The sequence below is a fragment of the Oncorhynchus nerka genome, linkage group LG5, assembly GCF_034236695.1.
Source record: "Oncorhynchus nerka isolate Pitt River linkage group LG5, Oner_Uvic_2.0, whole genome shotgun sequence".
Classification (NCBI taxonomy): Eukaryota; Metazoa; Chordata; class Actinopteri; order Salmoniformes; family Salmonidae; genus Oncorhynchus; species Oncorhynchus nerka.
The window spans coordinates 33,261,683-33,281,421 of record NC_088400.1 but is presented as its reverse complement, the minus strand read 5'-3'; the positions used below and the strand labels follow the sequence as shown (position 1 = coordinate 33,281,421).

Here is a 19,739-nt window from a genome sequence, read left to right as displayed (position 1 = left end):
TCCTTTACCTCTCTACATTCAATGGACAATAATTTGAATGAAAATGGGGCCATGTTGTGTACGTGCATTCAGTGTGCAGGCCTGAAGAGAGGCAGTTTTGGCTCTGATGATGAGGCAGATGTCCTCTGAACACTGAGTCTCAGGTGGTCAAAGCAGTCATTTGCATTGTGAGTATTCACCTGGCCTGGCCTGACCCTTTGAGCAATGTGCAGGGAACTGGGCACATACATACATACATATACACACACACACCACACAACACACAACATATACATACATACATACACACACACACACACACACACACACACACACACACACACACACACACACACACACACACACACACACACACACACACACACACACACACACACACACACACACACACACACACACACACACACATATATACACATACATACATTAAGTGTACAAAACATTATGAACACCTGCTCCATCCATGACGTAGACTGACCAGGTGAAAGTTCTGATCCCTTATTGATCATCTGTTTAATCCACTTCAATCAGTGTAGATGAAGGGGAGGGGAGGGGTTAAAGAAGGCTTTTTAAGCCTTGAGGCAACTGAGACATGGATTGTGTATTTGTGCCATTCACAGGGTGAAAGGGCAAGACAATATTTTGAAGTGTATTTGAACAGGGTATGGTAGTAGGTGCCAGGCACACTGGTTTGAGTGTGTCAAGAACTGCAACACTGCTGGGTTTTTCACTCTCAACATTTTTCCGTGTGTATCAAGAATGGTCCAACACCCAAAGGACATCTAGCCAACTTGACACAACTGTGGGAAGCATTGGAGTCAACATGGGCCAGCATCCCTGTGGAACACTTTCGACACCTTGTAGAGTTCATGCCCCGACAAATTGAGTCTGTTCTGAGGGCAAATGGGGGTGCAACTCAATATTAGGAAGGTGTTCTTAATGTTTTGTACACTCAGTGTATATGAAGGACTACATTCACCTGTTATATTACTCTTAGGTCCAGGTGCTCTTGTACGCCCCAGATTGAGTTGTGTGTTATTTGTGTTACTGTTCCAGTAGTGATGCCCAGTGATTCTGGACTCGCTGCTCCTCTGGAAAGGATCATACCAGGGTCTATACAGGCCAGTGTAACAGTAAGGCTCAGCCAGAATTGTATTGCACGTCACATACTGTTACACACCGTCTGAGTCACAGACATTCACATGATACACACTCCGCGATGCACACACACACACTAGGTGATATTCCTGAGGTTAGGGCATGTGGGCGGTGGTGTGTGCCGATGTTCTGATCTGTCAGGCTGGATAGACTCACTGCAGCCATTTTGCTGTGAGTCTGAGGCTATAAGCCCTGACACAACACTAGCAGGAAGAAAGCGTTAGTATGCACTAAATGGCTACTGCATATAGTCAATATGATTAGTCATGTGATCACAATCACAATGATGGTTATTATTGTTAATAGTCTCAATGTCATTATTGTCATGATCATTACCAGTGATGATGTCCGTGGATAAAAGTAGTGGTGGCAGCGATAGTCATTTTGGGGATGGTTCAACATGTATGTTTGTGGCAAAGGCCTTTGGGTTAGCTGTTTCCTCTATAAGGCATTCTGGATCAGTTGGTCCTCTCCTTTTTCTTCCTGATCTCGTTGATTCTCTGCTTCTCTCCCCCCTCCAGCTGCACCGTTCTGATTCAGTGAGTGTGAGAGAGCTGGAGGAGGAAGAGGGAGAGCGAGATCTCCTCCGCTCGTTCCAAAACATTTTGTACTGTGTGCATAAAACCATGGACGCATTTGGGCGTCCAAAGTCACACCTCTGTTGTGTTTATCAGAGGAGCTCTTTCTCCCTCTGGTCTCTTAATGTAACTGGTCAGTAGGTTATTGCTGCTGTCCACAAGCCTGTACATTCTTAACTTAGATACACTACTAATTGTATTGGTGCCTTGGTAAGTGATGAATGATTAGAAGAGAGGACTGTACAGTGTATGAGGAACCTTTTAGACACCCTATCACCCTTTCTCTCTTCTCTTCTCCATTCTGTTTTCTACATACTTCGTTTTTTTCCACTCAGGAAGAGAGGTGGGATGTGTTGCCATAGCAACAAGCTGACTCACTGTCAGGACTGTACCATTGTGGTGCGGTACACAGGGGGGCATCAGCAGATGCAGTGTCTGCTGTCTGATGGGATACAGGCAGCTGTGGGCTTTAAAGAGGGCAGACGCACCCCTGTTTAGGACACAGAGGTGCAGTGTCCTTGGGCTCAGAGTTGGATTGGTGGGAGAGAGGATGTATGACAGAGTGGCGTGGGGGTATGTTGAAGGCTCTACCTCTCTGTTTCCAGAAGATGGACGCTGCCCTGAACACCTTTCACTGTTTCACCTCCCTGTTGCTCTGACTGGGAGTGTGAAAGCGCTGTCTGAACTAAACCCTCAAGGCTCTGTAGATGTTGTTTCCTTTGATCACAGGCTATACATTGATTTTCTATTGACTGGTACATGTGCATTCTTGTGTGTGTATCATAGTGGTTATCAATGTGTAACACACAGTACCACAAGCTCTGTTCCTCTATCAGACGCACAGCGTGAAAGCATGTCATTAATAAAGAATACATCATCCCTGGGCATCTCCTCGAGTGCACCTGCTGTTCCTGTGTTCCTCTGCAGCATGGCAACGTCCTGTACTGCAGCATAGTGAAATGGCAGCCTATTCCCAATATAGTGCACTACTTTGGACCAGGTTCCCATAGAACTCTGGTCAAAGTAGTGCACGACATAGGGAATAGGAAGCCATATTGGACACAGCCTCAGTCCTCCTTAAATGGGGCTATCAGCGTCCTGGCTGGGACATGCAGATGATGATCAACTCCACTGCTCGCACTCCTGTTTTAGAGAGGCTGGGTCAATAAGGGTGTTGTATTTCTCTTTCATTAAGTCTTTGTCCTCTGTATCCACCCTCTCTATTCAATCACCTTTATTGTCATGGGAAACACGTGTTTACTTGCCAAAGCAAGTGAACTAGATACATCAACAAAAAAACTCAAGTGAAAAATAAACAATAACAATTAACCATTACACTCACAGAAGTTCCAAAAGAATAAAGACATTACAAATATATGATGTCTACATACAGTGTTGTAACGATGTGCAAATAGTTAAAGTACAAAAGGGAAAATAAATAAGCATACATATGGGTTGTATTTACAATGGTGTTTGTTTTTCACTGGTTGCCCTTTTCTTGTGACAACAGGTCACAAATCTTGCTGCTGTGATGGCACACTGTGGTATTTCACCCAATAGATACGGGAGTTTATCAAAATTGGATTTGTTTTCAAATTCTTTGTGGATCTGTGTAATCAGAGGGAAATATGTGTCTCTAATATGGTCATACATTTGGCAGGAGGTTAGGAAGTGCAGCTCAGTTTCCACCTCATTTTGTAGCCTTTCTCCTCTTGAGAGCCAGGTCTGCCTACAGTGATCTTTCCCAATAGCAAGGGTATGCTCACTGAGTCTGGACATAGTCAAAGTTTTCCTTAATTTTGGGTCAGTCATAGTGGTAAGGTATTCTACCACTGTGTACTCTCTGTTTAGGGCCAAATAGCATTCTAGTTTGCTAATTGTTAATTCTTTCCAATGTGTAGAGTAATTATATTTTTGTTTTCTCATTAAACGAATTGTCTAATTGTGTTGCTGTCCTGGGGCTCTGTGGGGTCCGTTTGTGTTTGTGAACAGAGCCCCAGGACCAGCTTGCTTAGGGGACTCTTCTCCAGGTTCATCTCTCAGTAGGTAATGACTTTTTTATGGAAGGTTTGGGAATCGCCTCCTTTTAGGTGGTTGTAAAATTTGTTGTACACGGAGGATATTCGTGCAGTCTCAATTTGATGTTTGTCCTATTTAGTGAAGTCTTGGTTGGTGAGCGGACCCCAGACCTCACAACCATATAGGGCAAATGGGTCTAGAACTGATTTGAGTATTTTTAGCCAGATCATAATTGGTATGTGGAATTTTATGTTCCTTTACATGGCATAGAAGGCCCTTCTTGCCTTGACTCTCAGCTCATTCACAGCTGTGTGGAAGTTACCTGTGGTGCTGATGTTTAGGCTGAGGTATGTATAGGTTTTTGTGTGCTCTAGGGCAACGGTGTCTAGATGGAATTTGTATTTGTGGTCCTGGCAACTGGACCTTTTTTGGAACACCATTATTTTTGTCTCACTGAGATTTTACTGTCAGGGCCCAGGTCTGACAGAATCTGTGCAGAAGATCTAGGTGCTGCTGTAGGCCCTCCTTGGTTGGGGACAAAAGCACCAGATCATCAGTAGACATTTGACTTCAGATTCTTGTGAGGATCTGTTCTCGCACTCACTCGCTCTCTGTCTGTCTGTCTGTCTGTCTGTCTGTCTGTCTGTCTCGGTCTCGGTCTCTGTCTCTGTCTCTCTCTGTCTCTCTCTGTCTCTCTCTGTCTCTCTCTGTCTCTCTCTGTCTCTCTCTGTCTCTGTCTGTCTGTCTGTCTCTCTCTCTCTCTCTCTCGCTCTGTCTCTTTCTCTCTGTCTGTCTGTCTGTCTGTCTGTCTGTCTGTCTGTCTGTCTGTCTGTCTGTCTGTCTGTCTGTCTGTCTGTCTGTCTGTCTCTCTCTCTCTCTGTCTCTCTCTCTCTCTGTCTCTCTCTCTGTCTCTCTCTCTCTGTCTCTCTCTCTCTCTCTCTCTGTCTCTCTCTCTCTCTCTGTCTCTGTCTGTCTGTCTCTGTCTCTGTCTGTCTCTGTCTCTCTGTCTCTCTGTCTCTCTCTGTCTCTCTCTGTCTCTGTCTGTCTCTGTGTCTCTGTCTGTCTCTTTCTCTCTCTGTCTCAATTCAATTCAATTCAAGGGCTTTATTGGCATGGGAAACATGTGTTAACATTGCCAAAGCAAGTGAGGTAGACAACATACAAAGTGAATATATAAGGTGTCTCTCTCTCTCTCCCTGTCTCTCTCTCTGTCTGTCTGTCTGTCTCTGTCTCTGTCTCTCTCTGTCTTTTTCTCTCTGTCTCTCTCTCCCTGTCTCTCTCTCCCTGTCTCTGTCTGTCTCTTTCTGTCTCTCTGTCTCTCTCTCTCCCTGTCTCTGTCTGTCTCTTTCTCTCTGTCTCTCTCTCCCTGTCTCTGTCTGTCTCTTTCTCTCTCTGTCTCTTTCTTTCTGTCTCTCTCTCTGTCTGTCTCTTTCTCTCTGTCTCTCTGTCTGTCTCTCTCTCTGTCTGTCTCTCTGTCTCTCTATGTGAACAAAGAAGCACACCTCACATATAGCAGACACATTCATTATTTGTATTGTTTTGATATGACCTTTCTTTGACGCACACAACCCGTTGACATAGCAGATGGGCTCTGGGAACATCATCATTTGGCCAAATGTCACCGGTATCACAATGCAAATCATCCCTGTCACCCCCGGAGTCCGTCAAGGCTACACTGCCGTTGTAGAGGTGAACGGTAAGTATCAGGGATGTGTCTGTCCCAAGACGTGTGCTGACCCACGTCTCTTTTGTCTCTCTGTTCTTCTCTTCCATGTCTCTCCTTTGCTGCTGTTGTGGACATGTCTTCTGTTGCTCCCCCGGCTCTCCAAATAAGGTAAGAAATACTTTAAGTTAGAGGGACTCCAACATCCCAACTCACATACAGTGCACACCTCCATGGCCTTACTGACTGAAATGACCTCATAAACAGGACAAAGTAAGACAACGAAGCACCTTTATGATCCGCATATACAGTGGCACCCAGCACTGAGTGTCATTCCACCAATAGCTGGGAAGATTTACTGTATAACATTTGCATATAATAAACTATACATTGACATGTAATTCACAGTTCCAAGCAAAGGAAAGGGGCTGAATATAAAGCTGGAGCCCTTCATTATATGGGTGGATGTTGTGTGGATACCAGATTCTATATGTTGGCAGATCCGTTTGAAAGTATTGCAATGTAGAGCCAGTCTATAAGGACATATAGATGACTAAATCTCTATAGTGACTCCGTGTAGGCACGTCAGAACGAATCTGACAACGATCAGAGTATGATGGAAGTTCAAACACGATGTATATCCTAGGTCACTAAATGTTTTTATACGTAAGTATGTTGTGGCGTAGGTAGCCTACAATAACTGCTTTCGGCACCTGATTTGGCAGTGCGTTAAAATGAATAGGTTTATAAAACAAAATGATTTGCTCGATCAAAATTGTTATTGGAAACACTTGGATTGTTTATTAAGGCAGAACGTTTTTCTGTTTGAATCGAGAGAGAAGAGGAGGTTAGCAAGGGTATGTTGTGGTTGTGTTTTCGAAAGTCTTTGTTTGGGAAGGACTGTCTGTGCAGCAGTAACCACGCGGTCCGCCCACATTTCAGCAGCAGCGCGAGCTGGCCGCTTGTGTGGGGCTGTCCACCCGTGTGGTGCTGAAACTCGCTTCAGAGCTCAGTGGAGGCGCGTTCCCCCTGCCTCTCTCGCTCTCCCTACCAACCTTCGTCGTTCTGTCAGACTCTGATTATCTAATAGCAAAGCTGATACATTGTTTTCATATTTAGATACATTCGTTGCACTATTGTGATATGATGTAAGCTACGGCTTGTGATTTGTATAATAATATAGCGTTTGCTTTCACTGGAGGTTTTGCTTCTTTTTTTTCCATTGCGGATATAAATAATTCCGTCAGATGCCAGTGTTGCTAGGCAGACCTCGAGGGATGACGAAATCGCGCAACCCTTTAATCTCCTAGACCCGATTCGTGGTCGACCAAAAAAAAAGTGTCGATAGAATATGTCCAAATCACAAATATTAGGGCGGTCTATTCAGCTCTCAGGTAATGAGTTAATGTCATGGAAATAAGCCAGTGAAGTGTGTGTGTGAGAGCGATCTCCGCTCCCCCGCTCTTTTCATTTGCTATTCAGACCTCATGCAGATATTTTTAAGACGGCTTGTGGGATGTATTTATATTCGGAGCCACGTGGGTTGCTCTTGTGACGTGCTCAGGCTGTGCTGCGCCTGCTTTCTGTTACCACAGGACGGCAACGGAGAGCCTTTGTCTCCACGCAGACATCAGGAAGCATTGAGCCCGAGCCCGTATGATACCTAGAGTTTTAGAACCACCACTTTACAACCTATAATACCTCTTTTAACGCTGCAATGATTTACAGTACAGCTGTGCACATACCAGTATTCCATCTGTAATTCATTTATAACAATTTAATAAGAACATTTAGATCCTTCACCAGCTGATAATGATAATAGATTTTATTTTTTATTCTCATGTTGAATTGCTATGATGCTTCATCGGTTTCCCACGTAATGAAATGTTCACTGTAGCTATAAATGACAGCTGAATCCTGTTGTTTAACTCATTAGATGCTGTGCACCAATAGCGTGCAGAACGGTACAAAGATATCTACAAAAAGCTTCCCCATCACTGTAGAATATGAGACACGTTGGATTACTGATTGATTATTACCACTCCTGCGAGAGGCCGAATGTTGGATGGAATCATATAAAGGTTTCGATGTGTTGTGGAACCATGTGGAATAGACTGGGTGTGTGGCAGGTGCTGCTATGGTGTCATCGTGTCTTTCTCTTGTTGGTTACAATAGATGGACAGACTCGCTACATCATCCCGGAGGAACTGAAATAGGGCTCTGTGGTAGGAAATCTAGCCAAAGATCTGGGGTTGGGACTATCTGAGATTTACCATCGTAAAGTACGGATAACCTCGGAGGCTGGTAAACAGGATTTCAGAGTGGATTTGGAGAGCTGGTCGTCAGTGAGAGGATAGACAGAGAGGGTATGTGTGGACAAAGAGTTCCGTGTCTATTGCCTTTGGAGATAGTGCAGCTGCAAATTACTTTATATCACTGAGTCGAGATTCAAATACAGGGGGATATTAATGAAATTTCTCCCTGTTTTCTTGCGGAAAAAAGGGGGCTGAAGATTGTAGAGTCAGCAAACCCAGGCTCACGATTTCCACTCGAAAGTGCACTGGATTCTGGTGGAGCTGCAAAAACAATACTCTCTTACTGCATTAACATTAACGAACAAAAACCACTGTGATGGGACAACATTCAGGAACCTCTGAGACTAGTATTAGGGTGCTTGATATTAACGATAACGCACCACTGTTTGAGAGACAGCTTTATGAGGCTAGTCTTAACGAAAATGTTGCTCACGTCACTGTGATTTTACGCGTAAAAGCGTCTCCATTTAAATTGAACCCGTCCGTATCCAAGCATTATGCACCGGTAACTAACGCACCTCTTGACAGTGAGCGTCACTCCCAGTATAGAGATCAGTGCTAGTGATTCAAGAGAAAACCCTCTATCCAGCAAGAAAACTATCACTGTTGATGTGTTAGATGTGAATGACAATCTGCCGCTATTCTCTCAGCCTTCCTACCCAGTGTATGTAAAAGACAATTACACACCGGGGAAAATATTATTTTCAACCTCCGTTACTGATCCAGACCTGGGGGATTGTGTCAAGATCTCCTACTCCGTCCTAGACTCCAAAGTGCAGGACGTGTCTGTGTCCTCCTGTGTGACACAGACATCTGCAGATCCAGCTCAACACTGACGGGCCTATTAAGTACGTAGAGGTCCTGGGAGGGGACATGTTGTCTCAGAGTCAGTCCTTCAGGTCCTGTCTCTCTCCCATGTCAGAGTTCAGTGATTTCACCTTCGTTCAGCCCAGCAGCACCACTGTTTTGTTTCAACATTGCACAAATCAATGCTTGTTATTTTAGGTTCAGAACAAAGCTCGGTTGATAAATAATGAATAACTTGGTCACCGAATTTAGAGATATTTTGTTATATTTTTTCTGACACTCAATTATTATTTTATGTAAACTATAAGAGATCTAGTCAAATGTATTTTCTTCCAAGCAAGGGGCTCTATTGGAATGCCAATGTGTTGGTATCTGTGCGAAAAATCACACGATATTTATGACGCCGCTTCACACGTATGAATTCTTAAATATAACCTACCTCTGGACTCTCCATAATATTTTTCACATCAATATAGACAATGTATTATTGTTCAATGGAAAATACAGTCCTTCACTCTCTCTCTCTCTCTCTCTCTGTCGCTCTCTCTCTCTGTGTTGCTCTGTCAGAGCGCTTGGACAGCTCCTGGATGCTGCTCTGGCTTTAAAAAGTCTGTTATTTTGGCCTCTCATTGGGTGTTAGAGATGCACGCTGTGCACCAATAGCGTGCAGAACTGTTCAAAGAGATCTACTCCCTCCCCCTAGCCTCAGTACCTTAACCCTTACAATATTCTGAGCTGGAGAAGAGAGGGGGACGCAGTCATACACACGGAGATACAACATCCTCTAAACACATCCTTATCGTGATGCAAAATTAACGAAATAATGCTTAATGAAATATACATTCTGGAGAGGTATTTTGATATGAAGCTCTTTGTTCTGGACAGTATTTAAGTGGGAATTGTGTTATAACGGATCAGAGATAACAAAGAGAATGGGATACCGAGACTGGAGATGGCTGGCTCTTTGGTGGCATCATTTCTTTCTCTTGTGGAGTACAATAGACGGGCAGACTCGCTACACCATCCCGGAGGAACTGAAACAGGGCTCTGTGGTAGGAAATCTAGCCAAAGATCTGGGTTTGGGACTATCTGAGATTTTTGACCGTAAGCTGCGTGTCGCTTCTGAGGCTGGTAAGCAGTATTTCAGTGTGGATGCGGGGAAGGGCGAGCTGGTCGTCAATGAAAGAATAGATAGAGAGACTGTATGTGGACAAAGCGCCAGCTGCGTTTTACCTCTGCAGGTTGTCATTGAGAACCCGTTACAGTTGTATCGAATTGAGGTGGAAATACGAGACATAAATGACAATACACCAAATTTTATAACAAATGAACTCACGTTGAAAATAGCGGAATCTGTTGTTGTAGGCAGGCGATTTTCTTTGGAGAGCGCAGAGGACCCAGATGTGGGAAGTAACGCACTCAAGTATTACACAATTAGCAAAGACGAGTGCTTTAGTTTAAAGGTAAAAGACCTTAGTAATGGAAGAAAAGCCCCAGAGTTAGTATTAGAAAAACCTCTAGATCGAGAGAAACAAGCTGTCCATCAGCTACTATTAACTGCACTAGATGGGGGGAGTCCTGTCAGATCCGGGACGTCACAGATAACTATTACAGTGCTTGATGTAAACGACAATTTTCCAGTGTTTGAAAAGGCATTGTACAAGGTTTCCATACACGAAAATAGTCCAAAAGGTACTTTTATGGTCAAACTTAAAGCGATAGACGTAGACGATGTTCAAAATGGGGAGGTGAAGTATTCATTTGGTGAGCGCACCCCGAATGCTGTGCTTTCTATATTTGACATTGATTCAGACACAGGGGAGATGTTTTTGAAAGGAGAATTAGATTTCGAAAATGCTGCTACATATGAAATTGATATCAATGCAAAAGATAACGGCACTCCGGAAATGGAGGGACAATGTAGTGTTCGGGTGGAGGTAGTTGACGTAAACGACAACCCTCCTGAAATAATTTTGACCTCCAAGCCGAGTCGGTTGCGCGAAGACGCACCCAGTGGCACAGTAGTTGCTTTGATTAGTGCCCGAGACCAAGACTCCGGGAAAAACGGTAACGTAACGTTACAACTCCCGCGAGACTATCCTTTTAATCTGAAACCGTCATTTTCTAATAATTACGCACTGGTCACCAGTGGTGTTTTAGACCGAGAGAGCTTCTCAGAGTATAAAATTGAGATAACAGCCACTGATTCGGGCTCCCCTCCCCTGACTACCAAGAAAACTATACCTGTCAGTATCATTGATGTCAACGACAACTCCCCTAAATTCACTCAGTCCTCCTATGATGTCTATTTAAAAGAGAATGGACTACCAGGCTCCATGCTCTCCTCAGTATCTGCATCTGACCTGGATTTCGGGGATAATGCCAAGATCTCCTACTGTATCCTGGACACCAAAGTGCAGGGCGTGTCTGTCTCCTCCTATGTGTATATAAACTCTGATAACGGCAGCATCTACAGCATGCACTCGTTTGACTATGAGGCACTGAAGGTGTTTCAGATTCTGGTGCAGGCAAAGGACCACGGCTCTCCGTCTCTGAGCAGCAACGCCACTGTCCATGTTTTTATCCTGGACCAGAACGACAATGCTCCCGCTGTTATTTACCCCTCCGCTGCCCTGGGCTCGCTCTCTCACCAGAAGATGCCCCGCTCTTCTAAAGCAGGCCACCTGGTTACTAAGGTAACGGCCGTGGACGCAGACTCTGGTCATAACGCCTGGATCTCATATAAACTGGCAGAGGCCACAGATGCGTCTCTGTTCAATGTCAATCTTTACACAGGGGAAGTAAGGACTAAACGCGCTGTGTCCGAGCAGGACGACTCCTCTCAGAGGCTGCTTATAGAGATAAAGGACGACGGGGAACCGGTACAGTCTTCCACGGTCACAGTGGCCATACTGGTAGAGGACGGGCTCCAAGAACCCATATTGGACCTCCGGCATAAAGCGCCAGAGCCCGGCAAGAAAAGCGGGAGAATCACCCTGTATTTGATCCTCTCTCTGGCCTCGGTGTCCATGCTGTCTCTGGTGACTTTTGTCATGTTAGCGGTCAAGTGCGTTAGAAACAGCAGGAGCAGCGGTAGTTGCTGCATGAGACTGGACGATTTGGACGGCTACAATAACCCCAATAGAAACCTGCAGATCCAGCTCAACACTGACGGGCCTATTAAGTACGTAGAGGTCCTGGGAGGGGACATGTTGTCTCAGAGTCAGTCCTTCAGGTCCTGTCTCTCTCCCATGTCAGAGTTCAGTGATTTCACCTTCGTTAAGCCCAGCAGCACCACTGACTTTAAGGAGATGATCAACGTTCTAGACGCGTCTTTACCCGACAGCGCCTGGACCTTTGAGAGCCAGCAGGTGAGCAGTGAACTGTAGTTGATTGTGATGGTTATGATATTCGAATGTAGACTGTTTTGTGACGTATAGTAGTTTGTATTTCAACATTTACCAAATCTCAACTTGTTCTTCTGATAGTAGTTTCCTTTACAATGATGGAATATAATGGTAGGTTCATTTTGAGACTCCATATGTCACGCCCTAAAGCCAGTAAATACATAGTTACTAACTGCTGTGCATCTGAAGTCGGAGAGAAACTTAGAATTCAAGCACTGTTTTGTCAATTCAAAATAATTTCACCATTGAACAAAACAGCGCAATTGTTCCATCCTTTAGGTGTATCCGTTAGATAATTTGCTGTATGATTTCGAAATAGCTGAATGATTTGAATCTTGGTTGTAATCCTCAGAGACAGTGTAAAAACTATTGTTACTGTCTGTAGTGCGTGTTGGGCATGATTATGTTTCAGTCTGACTGGTTCATAGAGGCGGAGGGTTTCAGCACCATGGACAGCGACATTCCCTTTGAATGAACTGTGTTGTTTTTGTGGCCGCGATGGCAAAGAGAGGCTAATTTAGAATTGCTGTAAGACATACAGTAATTTGTTCACATTCATTGCAGCTCAATCAATAGTTCATGTATAATAGTAAAACCAAGTGTTTCCTTCCTATGGGCTCCACTAGAATGGCAGTGTTTTGGATGATGTCTGCGCGTAATGAGAAAGAATATTTCTGATCATGGTATACACTTGAACGCATTTATATGATGGTCATGGTTGTTTACACTTGAACCTATTCCTTTCTGTTGGCTATGGGCAGCCCTGTCCATAATAGATTTCACAACAATATAGATAGACAGTATATCAAAAATAGTGAGTTGACCATAACTATCTCTCTCTGTGTGTGTGTTGCGTCAGAGTGCTTATATGCAGCTCCTGGATGCTGCTGTGGCTTTAAGAGGTCTGTTCTGTTGGTCTCTCATTGGGTGTTAGAGATGCACGCTGTGCACCAATAGTGTGCAGAACTGTACAAAGAGATCTACTCCCTCCCCTCAGCCTCAGCACCGTAACCCTTCCAATACTCCGAGCCGGAGAAGAGAGAGGGATGTACTTACACAGACGGAAGGATAATGTAATCTAAACATCAGTTTCTATATCAAAACTAATGGAAGATGCTAAATGGAATATACATTCTGGAGATATAATTTGATATGAAGCTCTTTGTTCTGGACAGTATTTAAGTGTGAATTGTGTTATAACAGATCAGGGATGAGAAAGAGAATGGGATACCGAGACTGGAGATGGCTGGCTCTTTGGTGGCATCATTTCTTTCTCTTGTGGAGTACAATAGACGGGCAGACTCGCTACACCATCCCGGAGGAACTGAAACAGGGCTCTGTGAGGGAAATCTAGCCAAAGATCTGGGTTTGGGACTATCTGAGATTTTTGACCGTAAGCTGCGTGTCGCTTCTGAGGCTGGTAAGCAGTACTTCAGTGTAGATGCGGGGAAGGGCGAGCTGGTCGTCAATGAGAGAATAGATAGAGACACTTTATGCGGACAAAGAGCCAGCTGCATTTTACCTCTAAAGGTTGTAATTGAGAACCCGTTACAGTTACATCGAATTGAGGTGGACATACGAGACATAAATGACAATTCCCCTACTTTTCTCACAAAGAAGCAGGCTTTAAAAATTGCAGAATCTACTGTAGCGGGTGTTCGTTTTCCGTTGGAGAGCGCAGAGGACCCTGATGTGGGAAGCAACTCATTTAAATCCTATACCATCAGTAAAGACGAATATTTTAGTTTAAAAGTAAAAGAGCTTCGTAATGGAAGAAAAGTCCCTGAACTGGTTTTAGAGAAACCACTTGACAGAGAGAAAAAAGCTGTCCATCAGCTACTATTGACAGCACTAGATGGGGGGAGTCCAGTCAGATCCGGGACGTCGCAGATAACAATCACAGTGCTTGATGTAAATGATAATATCCCCGTATTCGAAAAATCAGTGTATAAAGCTTCCATCAGCGAAAATAGCGCAAAAGGCGCTTTCATGGTTAAACTTAAGGCAACGGATAAAGATGATGGTCAAAATGGTGAGGTAAAATATACATTTGGTGAGCACACACCAGAGTCTGTACTTTCTACATTTCATATTGATACGGAAACAGGAGAGATGTTTTTGAAAGGTAAATTAGATTACGAAACTGCTGCAAACTTTGAAATTGATATCACTGCTAAAGATAAAGGTATCCCGGAGATGGAAGGACACTGTAGTGTGCAGGTGGAAGTGGTTGACCTTAACGACAATGCTCCCGAAATCGTCCTCACCTCCCAACCGAGTCCGGTGCGAGAAGATGCGCCAAGTGGCACAGTAGTGGCTTTGATCAGTGCCCGAGACCAAGACTCCGTGAAAAACGGTAAAGTTACGTTACAACTCCCGCGAGACTATCCTTTTAATCTGAAACCGTCATTTTCTAATAATTACGCACTGGTCACCAGTGGTGTTTTAGACCGAGAGAGCTTCTCAGAGTATAATATTGAGATAACAGCCACTGATTCGGGCTCCCCTCCCCTGACTACCAAGAAAACTATACCTGTCAGTATCATTGATGTCAACGACAACTCCCCTAAATTCACTCAGTCCTCCTATGATGTCTATTTAAAAGAGAATGGACTACCAGGCTCCATGCTCTCCTCAGTATCTGCATCTGACCTGGATTTCGGGGATAATGCCAAAATCTCCTACTGTATCCTGGACACCAAAGTGCAGGGCGTGACTGTCTCCTCCTATGTGTATATAAACTCTGATAATGGCAGCATCTACAGCATGCACTCGTTTGACTATGAAACACTGAAGGTGTTTCAGATTCTGGTGCAGGCAAAGGACCACGGCTCTCCGTCTCTGAGCAGCAACGCCACTGTCCATGTTTTTATCCTGGACCAGAACGACAATGCTCCCGCTGTTATTTACCCCTCCGCTGCCCTGGGCTCGCTCTCTCACCAGAAGATGCCCCGCTCTTCTAAAGCAGGCCACCTGGTTACTAAGGTAACGGCCGTGGACGCAGACTCGGGTCATAACGCCTGGATCTCGTATAAACTGACGGAGGCCACAGATGCGTCTCTGTTCAATGTCAATCTTTACACAGGGGAAGTAAGGACTAAACGCGCTGTGTCCGAGCAGGACGACTCCTCTCAGAGGCTGCTTATAGAGATAAAGGACGATGGGGAACCGGTACAGTCTTCCACGGTCACAGTGGCCATACTGGTAGAGGACGGGCTCCAAGAACCCATCTTGGACCTCTGGCATAAAGCGCCAGAGCCCGGCAAGAAAAGCGGGAGAATCACCCTGTATTTGATCCTCTCTCTGGCCTCGGTGTCCATGCTGTCTCTGGTGACTTTTGTCATGTTAGCGGTCAAGTGCGTTAGAAACAGCAGGAGCAGCGGTAGTTGCTGCATGAGACTGGACGATTTGGACGGCTACAATAACCCCAATAGAAACCTGCAGATCCAGCTCAACACTGACGGGCCTATTAAGTACGTAGAGGTCCTGGGAGGGGACATGTTGTCTCAGAGTCAGTCCTTCAGGTCCTGTCTCTCTCCCATGTCAGAGTTCAGTGATTTCACCTTCGTTAAGCCCAGCAGCACCACTGACTTTAAGGAGATGATCAACGTTCTAGACGCGTCTTTACCCGACAGCGCCTGGACCTTTGAGAGCCAGCAGGTGAGCAGTGAACTGTAGTCGATTGTGATGGTTATGATATTCGAATGTAGACTGTTTAGTGACGTCATTAATCACCATTAGAAGAATACGTAACCTCCACTGGTGTCTTTCATTCCATAAATCATAGCTTGTTGTTTGGGGTGGTTGTTTAGATAGAATAAGAATGTTGTGTGGCTAGCGCATAGTTTATGCTCAGTATTGGTCATGTATTAGAGGAAGTAGGTGCAGTGAAAAACTCTGCCACGGAACCTTACAATAATATGAATCGAAATCATGGTTTCAGTTTTTCATAATACAATTATGTAAAAAATATTATCAGCCGGTTTCTCTTAATTGAACTGCTGACGTAGGCAGCCATCTTCAATGGATGATTAGAAAACCACAGGAATCCCCTGGTCATAATCATCAGTGACTCTGAGTGATAATGTTTCTGTGGGTGTTAAACATGGTGGTAGTTCTGTTGTGACCCTGATTAACACCACCTCGGAATCAACGGTGCGGTTCTGTGGGCTCATGGCAGTCTAACAGAGAAATACATTTACAGTTGTTGAACATTTTTAAATTGTACAATTGCTGGTATTTTTATGATCGATTGCAGCTCATTTGATAGTTTATATGAACTTAGTAGTAAAAAAAAAAGGTGTTTCCTTCCACTTGGGCTCTTTATAGAATGACTGTTTGGGATGAAGTCTGTGAGCAATAGGGTATTTTATTTTCCATCCTGGTTTACACCTTTACACATTCTGAGTCATAGGCTTACCTCTTGGCTGCCCATAGGATGTTGTACATCAACATGAACAGTATATTATTGCAGGGGCTAATGGGACTCTCTCTGTGTGCTGTCAGTGGGTGTTAGAGCGCGTGGGTAGTGTGACTGCTGTGGCTTTAAGAGGTCTGTACTGGTGGCCCCTCATTGGGTGTTAGAGATGTACGCTGTGCACCAATAGTGTGCAGAACTGTCCAAAGAGATCTACCCCCTCCCCCAGCCTCAGCAACGTAACCCGTACAATACTTCGAGCTGGAGGAGAGAGAGGGATGCGCTTCCATGCACGTAAAGACTACATACTCCAAACACAACGTCCATGTCGTGATAAAACATTTATGGGAAAATTGCTGAATGGAATATACATTCTGGAGATGTTTTGATATGACACTCTTTGTTCTGGACAGTATTTAATTAGGAATTGTGCTGTAACGGATCAGGAATGACAAAGAGAATGGGATACCGAGACTGGAGATGGCTGGCTCTTTGGTGGCATCATTTCTTTCTCTTGTGGAGTACAATAGACGGGCAGACTCGCTACACCATCCCGGAGGAACTGAAACAGGGCTCTGTGGTGGGAAATCTAGCCAAAGATCTGGGTTTGGGACTATCTGAGATTTTTGACCGTAAACTGCGTGTCGCCTCTGAGGCTGGTAAGCAGTATTTCAGTGTGGATGCGGGGAAGGGCGAGCTGGTCGTCAATGAGAGAATAGACAGAGAGACTTTATGCGGACAAAGCGCCAGCTGCGTTCTACCTCTGCAGGTTGTTATTGAGAACCCGTTACAACTATATCGTGTTGAGGTAGAAATACAAGATATGAATGACAACTCCCCTAGTTTTCCTTCAAAACAACATACATTAGAGATAGCTGAATCTACTGCAGCAGGTGTACGTTTTCCATTAGAAAGCGCACAAGACCCAGATGTTGGAAGTAATTCTCTAAAATCATATACTCTTAGTAAAGACGAATGTTTTACTTTAAAATTAAAAGAAATCACTGGTGGAAGAAAAGTGCCAGAACTGGTTTTGGCAAAACCTCTGGACAGAGAGAAAAAGGTTTTCCATCAGCTATTATTGACAGCGCTTGATGGGGGTAATCCCATAAGATCCGGAACGGCACAAATAACAATTACAGTACTTGATAATAATGACAATATTCCCGTTTTTGAAAAAACTGTGTATAAAGTTTATGTAAGTGAAAGTAGCGCGAAGGGTACTCTAATACTACAACCTAAAGCGACAGACATCGACGAGGGCCAAAATGGGGAGGTAGATTATTCGTTCGGTGTGCATACACCTGATTCCGTGCTGTCTGTATTTGAGATTGATCCTGTGACCGGGAAATTATTTTTAAAGGGGGAATTAGATTTCGAAAGTGCTGTAAATTTTGAAATTGACATCAGCGCGAAAGACAAAGGCACCCCTAAAATGGAGGGACATTGTAGTGTGCAGGTAGAAGTCGTAGACGTTAATGACAACTCTCCTGAAATCGTCCTCACCTCTAAACCGAGCCCTGTGCGCGAAGACGCACCCAGTGGCACAGTAGTGGCTTTGATCAGTGCCCGGGACCTAGACTCCGGGAATAACGGCAACGTAACGTTAGAGCTCCCGCGAGACTATCCTTTCAAACTGAAACCGTCATTTTCTAATAATTACGCATTGGTCACCAGTGGTGTTTTAGACCGAGAGAGCTTCTCAGAGTATAACATTGAGATAACAGCCACAGATTCGGGCTCCCCTCCACTGACTACCAAGAAAACTATACCTGTCAGTATCATTGATGTCAACGACAACTCCCCTAAATTCACTCAGTCCTCCTATGATGTCTATTTAAAAGAGAATGGACTACCAGGCTCCATGCTCTCCTCAGTATCTGCATCTGACCTGGATTTCGGGGATAATGCCAAGATCTCCTACTGTATCCTGGACACCAAAGTGCAGGGCGTGTCTGTCTCCTCCTATGTGTATATGAACTCTGATAACGGCAGCATCTACAGCATGCACTCGTTTGACTATGAGACACTGAAGGTGTTTCAGATTCTGGTGCAGGCAAAGGACCACGGCTCTCGGTCTCTGAGCAGCAACGCCACTGTCCATGTTTTTATCCTGGACCAGAACGACAATGCCCCCGCTGTTATTTACCCCTCCGCTGCCCTGGGCTCGCTCTCTCACCAGAAGATGCCCCGCTCTTGTAAAGCAGGCCACCTGGTTACTAAGGTAACGGCCGTGGACGCAGACTCGGGTCATAACGCCTGGATCTCGTATAAACTGACGGAGGCCACAGATGCGTCTCTGTTCAATGTCAATCTTTACACAGGGGAAGTAAGGACTAAACGCGCTGTGTCCGAGCAGGACGACTCCTCTCAGAGGCTGCTTATAGAGATAAAGGACGACGGGGAACCGGTACAGTCTTCCACGGTCACAGTGGCCATACTGGTAGAGGACGGGCTCCAAGAACCCATCTTGGACCTCCGGCAGAAAGCGCCAGAGCCCGGCAAGAAAAGTGGGAGAATCACCCTGTATTTGATCCTCTCTCTGGCTTCGGTGTCCATGCTGTCTCTGGTGACTTTTGTCATGTTAGCGGTCAAGTGCGTTAGAAACAGCAGGAGCAGCGGTAGTTGCTGCATGAGACTGGACGATTTGGATGGCTACAATAACCCCAATAGAAACCTGCAGATCCAGCTCAACACTGACGGGCCTATTAAGTACGTAGAGGTCCTGGGAGGGGACATGTTGTCTCAGAGTCAGTCCTTCAGGTCCTGTCTCTCTCCCATGTCAGAGTTCAGTGATTTCACCTTCGTTAAGCCCAGCAGCACCACTGACTTTAAGGAGATGATCAACGTTCTAGACGCGTCTTTACCCGACAGCGCCTGGACCTTTGAGAGCCAGCAGGTGAGCAGTAAACAACAGCATTGCGACGAATAATATTCCTGACTCTAGTGCTTTATGACGTCCTATCATGAGAATTCAGAGTTAATTTTTCATGTAGCCTATGATGTCATAATCCGTATGTGAAGATCCACCATCAGTTATGACATTACACCCTGAGAGTGTATGATGAACTGTATTATGACGTTTAATTGTCCAGGGTGCACTTTATGATATAACAATGTCGGCCTAATATTATATAGTATTAGCGCCAAATCATGCTTACCGGTATATTCACCTCAACGTTTGTAGCCTATGAGAATGGATGATATCTTAACCTGCATGTCATATATGGTTGTAGAGTAGTTCAGAAAAATAATTCATTGTAAACACTTATCAACTACATAAAAAATGTAGGCTTGTGGTTTCATGTAAAAATATTTTCTTCATAACGAAAATGAAGACAATTATGATTTTTCAAAATATGAATTTACACCGGA

The 19,739-nt window shown here is 44.6% G+C and overlaps 2 protein-coding genes and 1 pseudogene across 20 annotated transcripts in view; all 3 read left to right on the top strand.

Moving 5' to 3' along the window:
• LOC115123122 (protocadherin gamma-C5-like) overlaps window positions 1-19,739 on the top strand; it is a 216,303-nt gene that overhangs the window by 142,077 nt on the left and 54,487 nt on the right. The window contains exon 1 of one of the 19 annotated variants that reach the window (XM_065018552.1): window positions 16,561-19,263. The exons of 17 other annotated variants lie outside the window; for them this stretch is intronic. In XM_065018552.1, coding sequence (XP_064874624.1) covers window positions 16,813-19,263 — 2,451 coding nt within the window. In that variant the 5' untranslated portion in view covers window positions 16,561-16,812. Of the gene's footprint in view, window positions 1-16,560; window positions 19,264-19,739 lie in introns of those variants that run through there. One more of the 19 variants, XM_065018562.1, reaches the window with a different exon arrangement.
• Window positions 9,295-11,929, top strand: LOC115126282 (protocadherin gamma-C5-like). Its single transcript, XM_029655892.2, has one exon. The coding sequence runs from the start codon at window positions 9,473-9,475 to the stop codon at window positions 11,927-11,929; it is 2,457 nt and encodes an 818-aa protein (XP_029511752.2). The 5' UTR covers window positions 9,295-9,472.
• On the top strand, window positions 13,158-15,625 carry LOC115126281 (protocadherin gamma-C5-like; annotated as a pseudogene).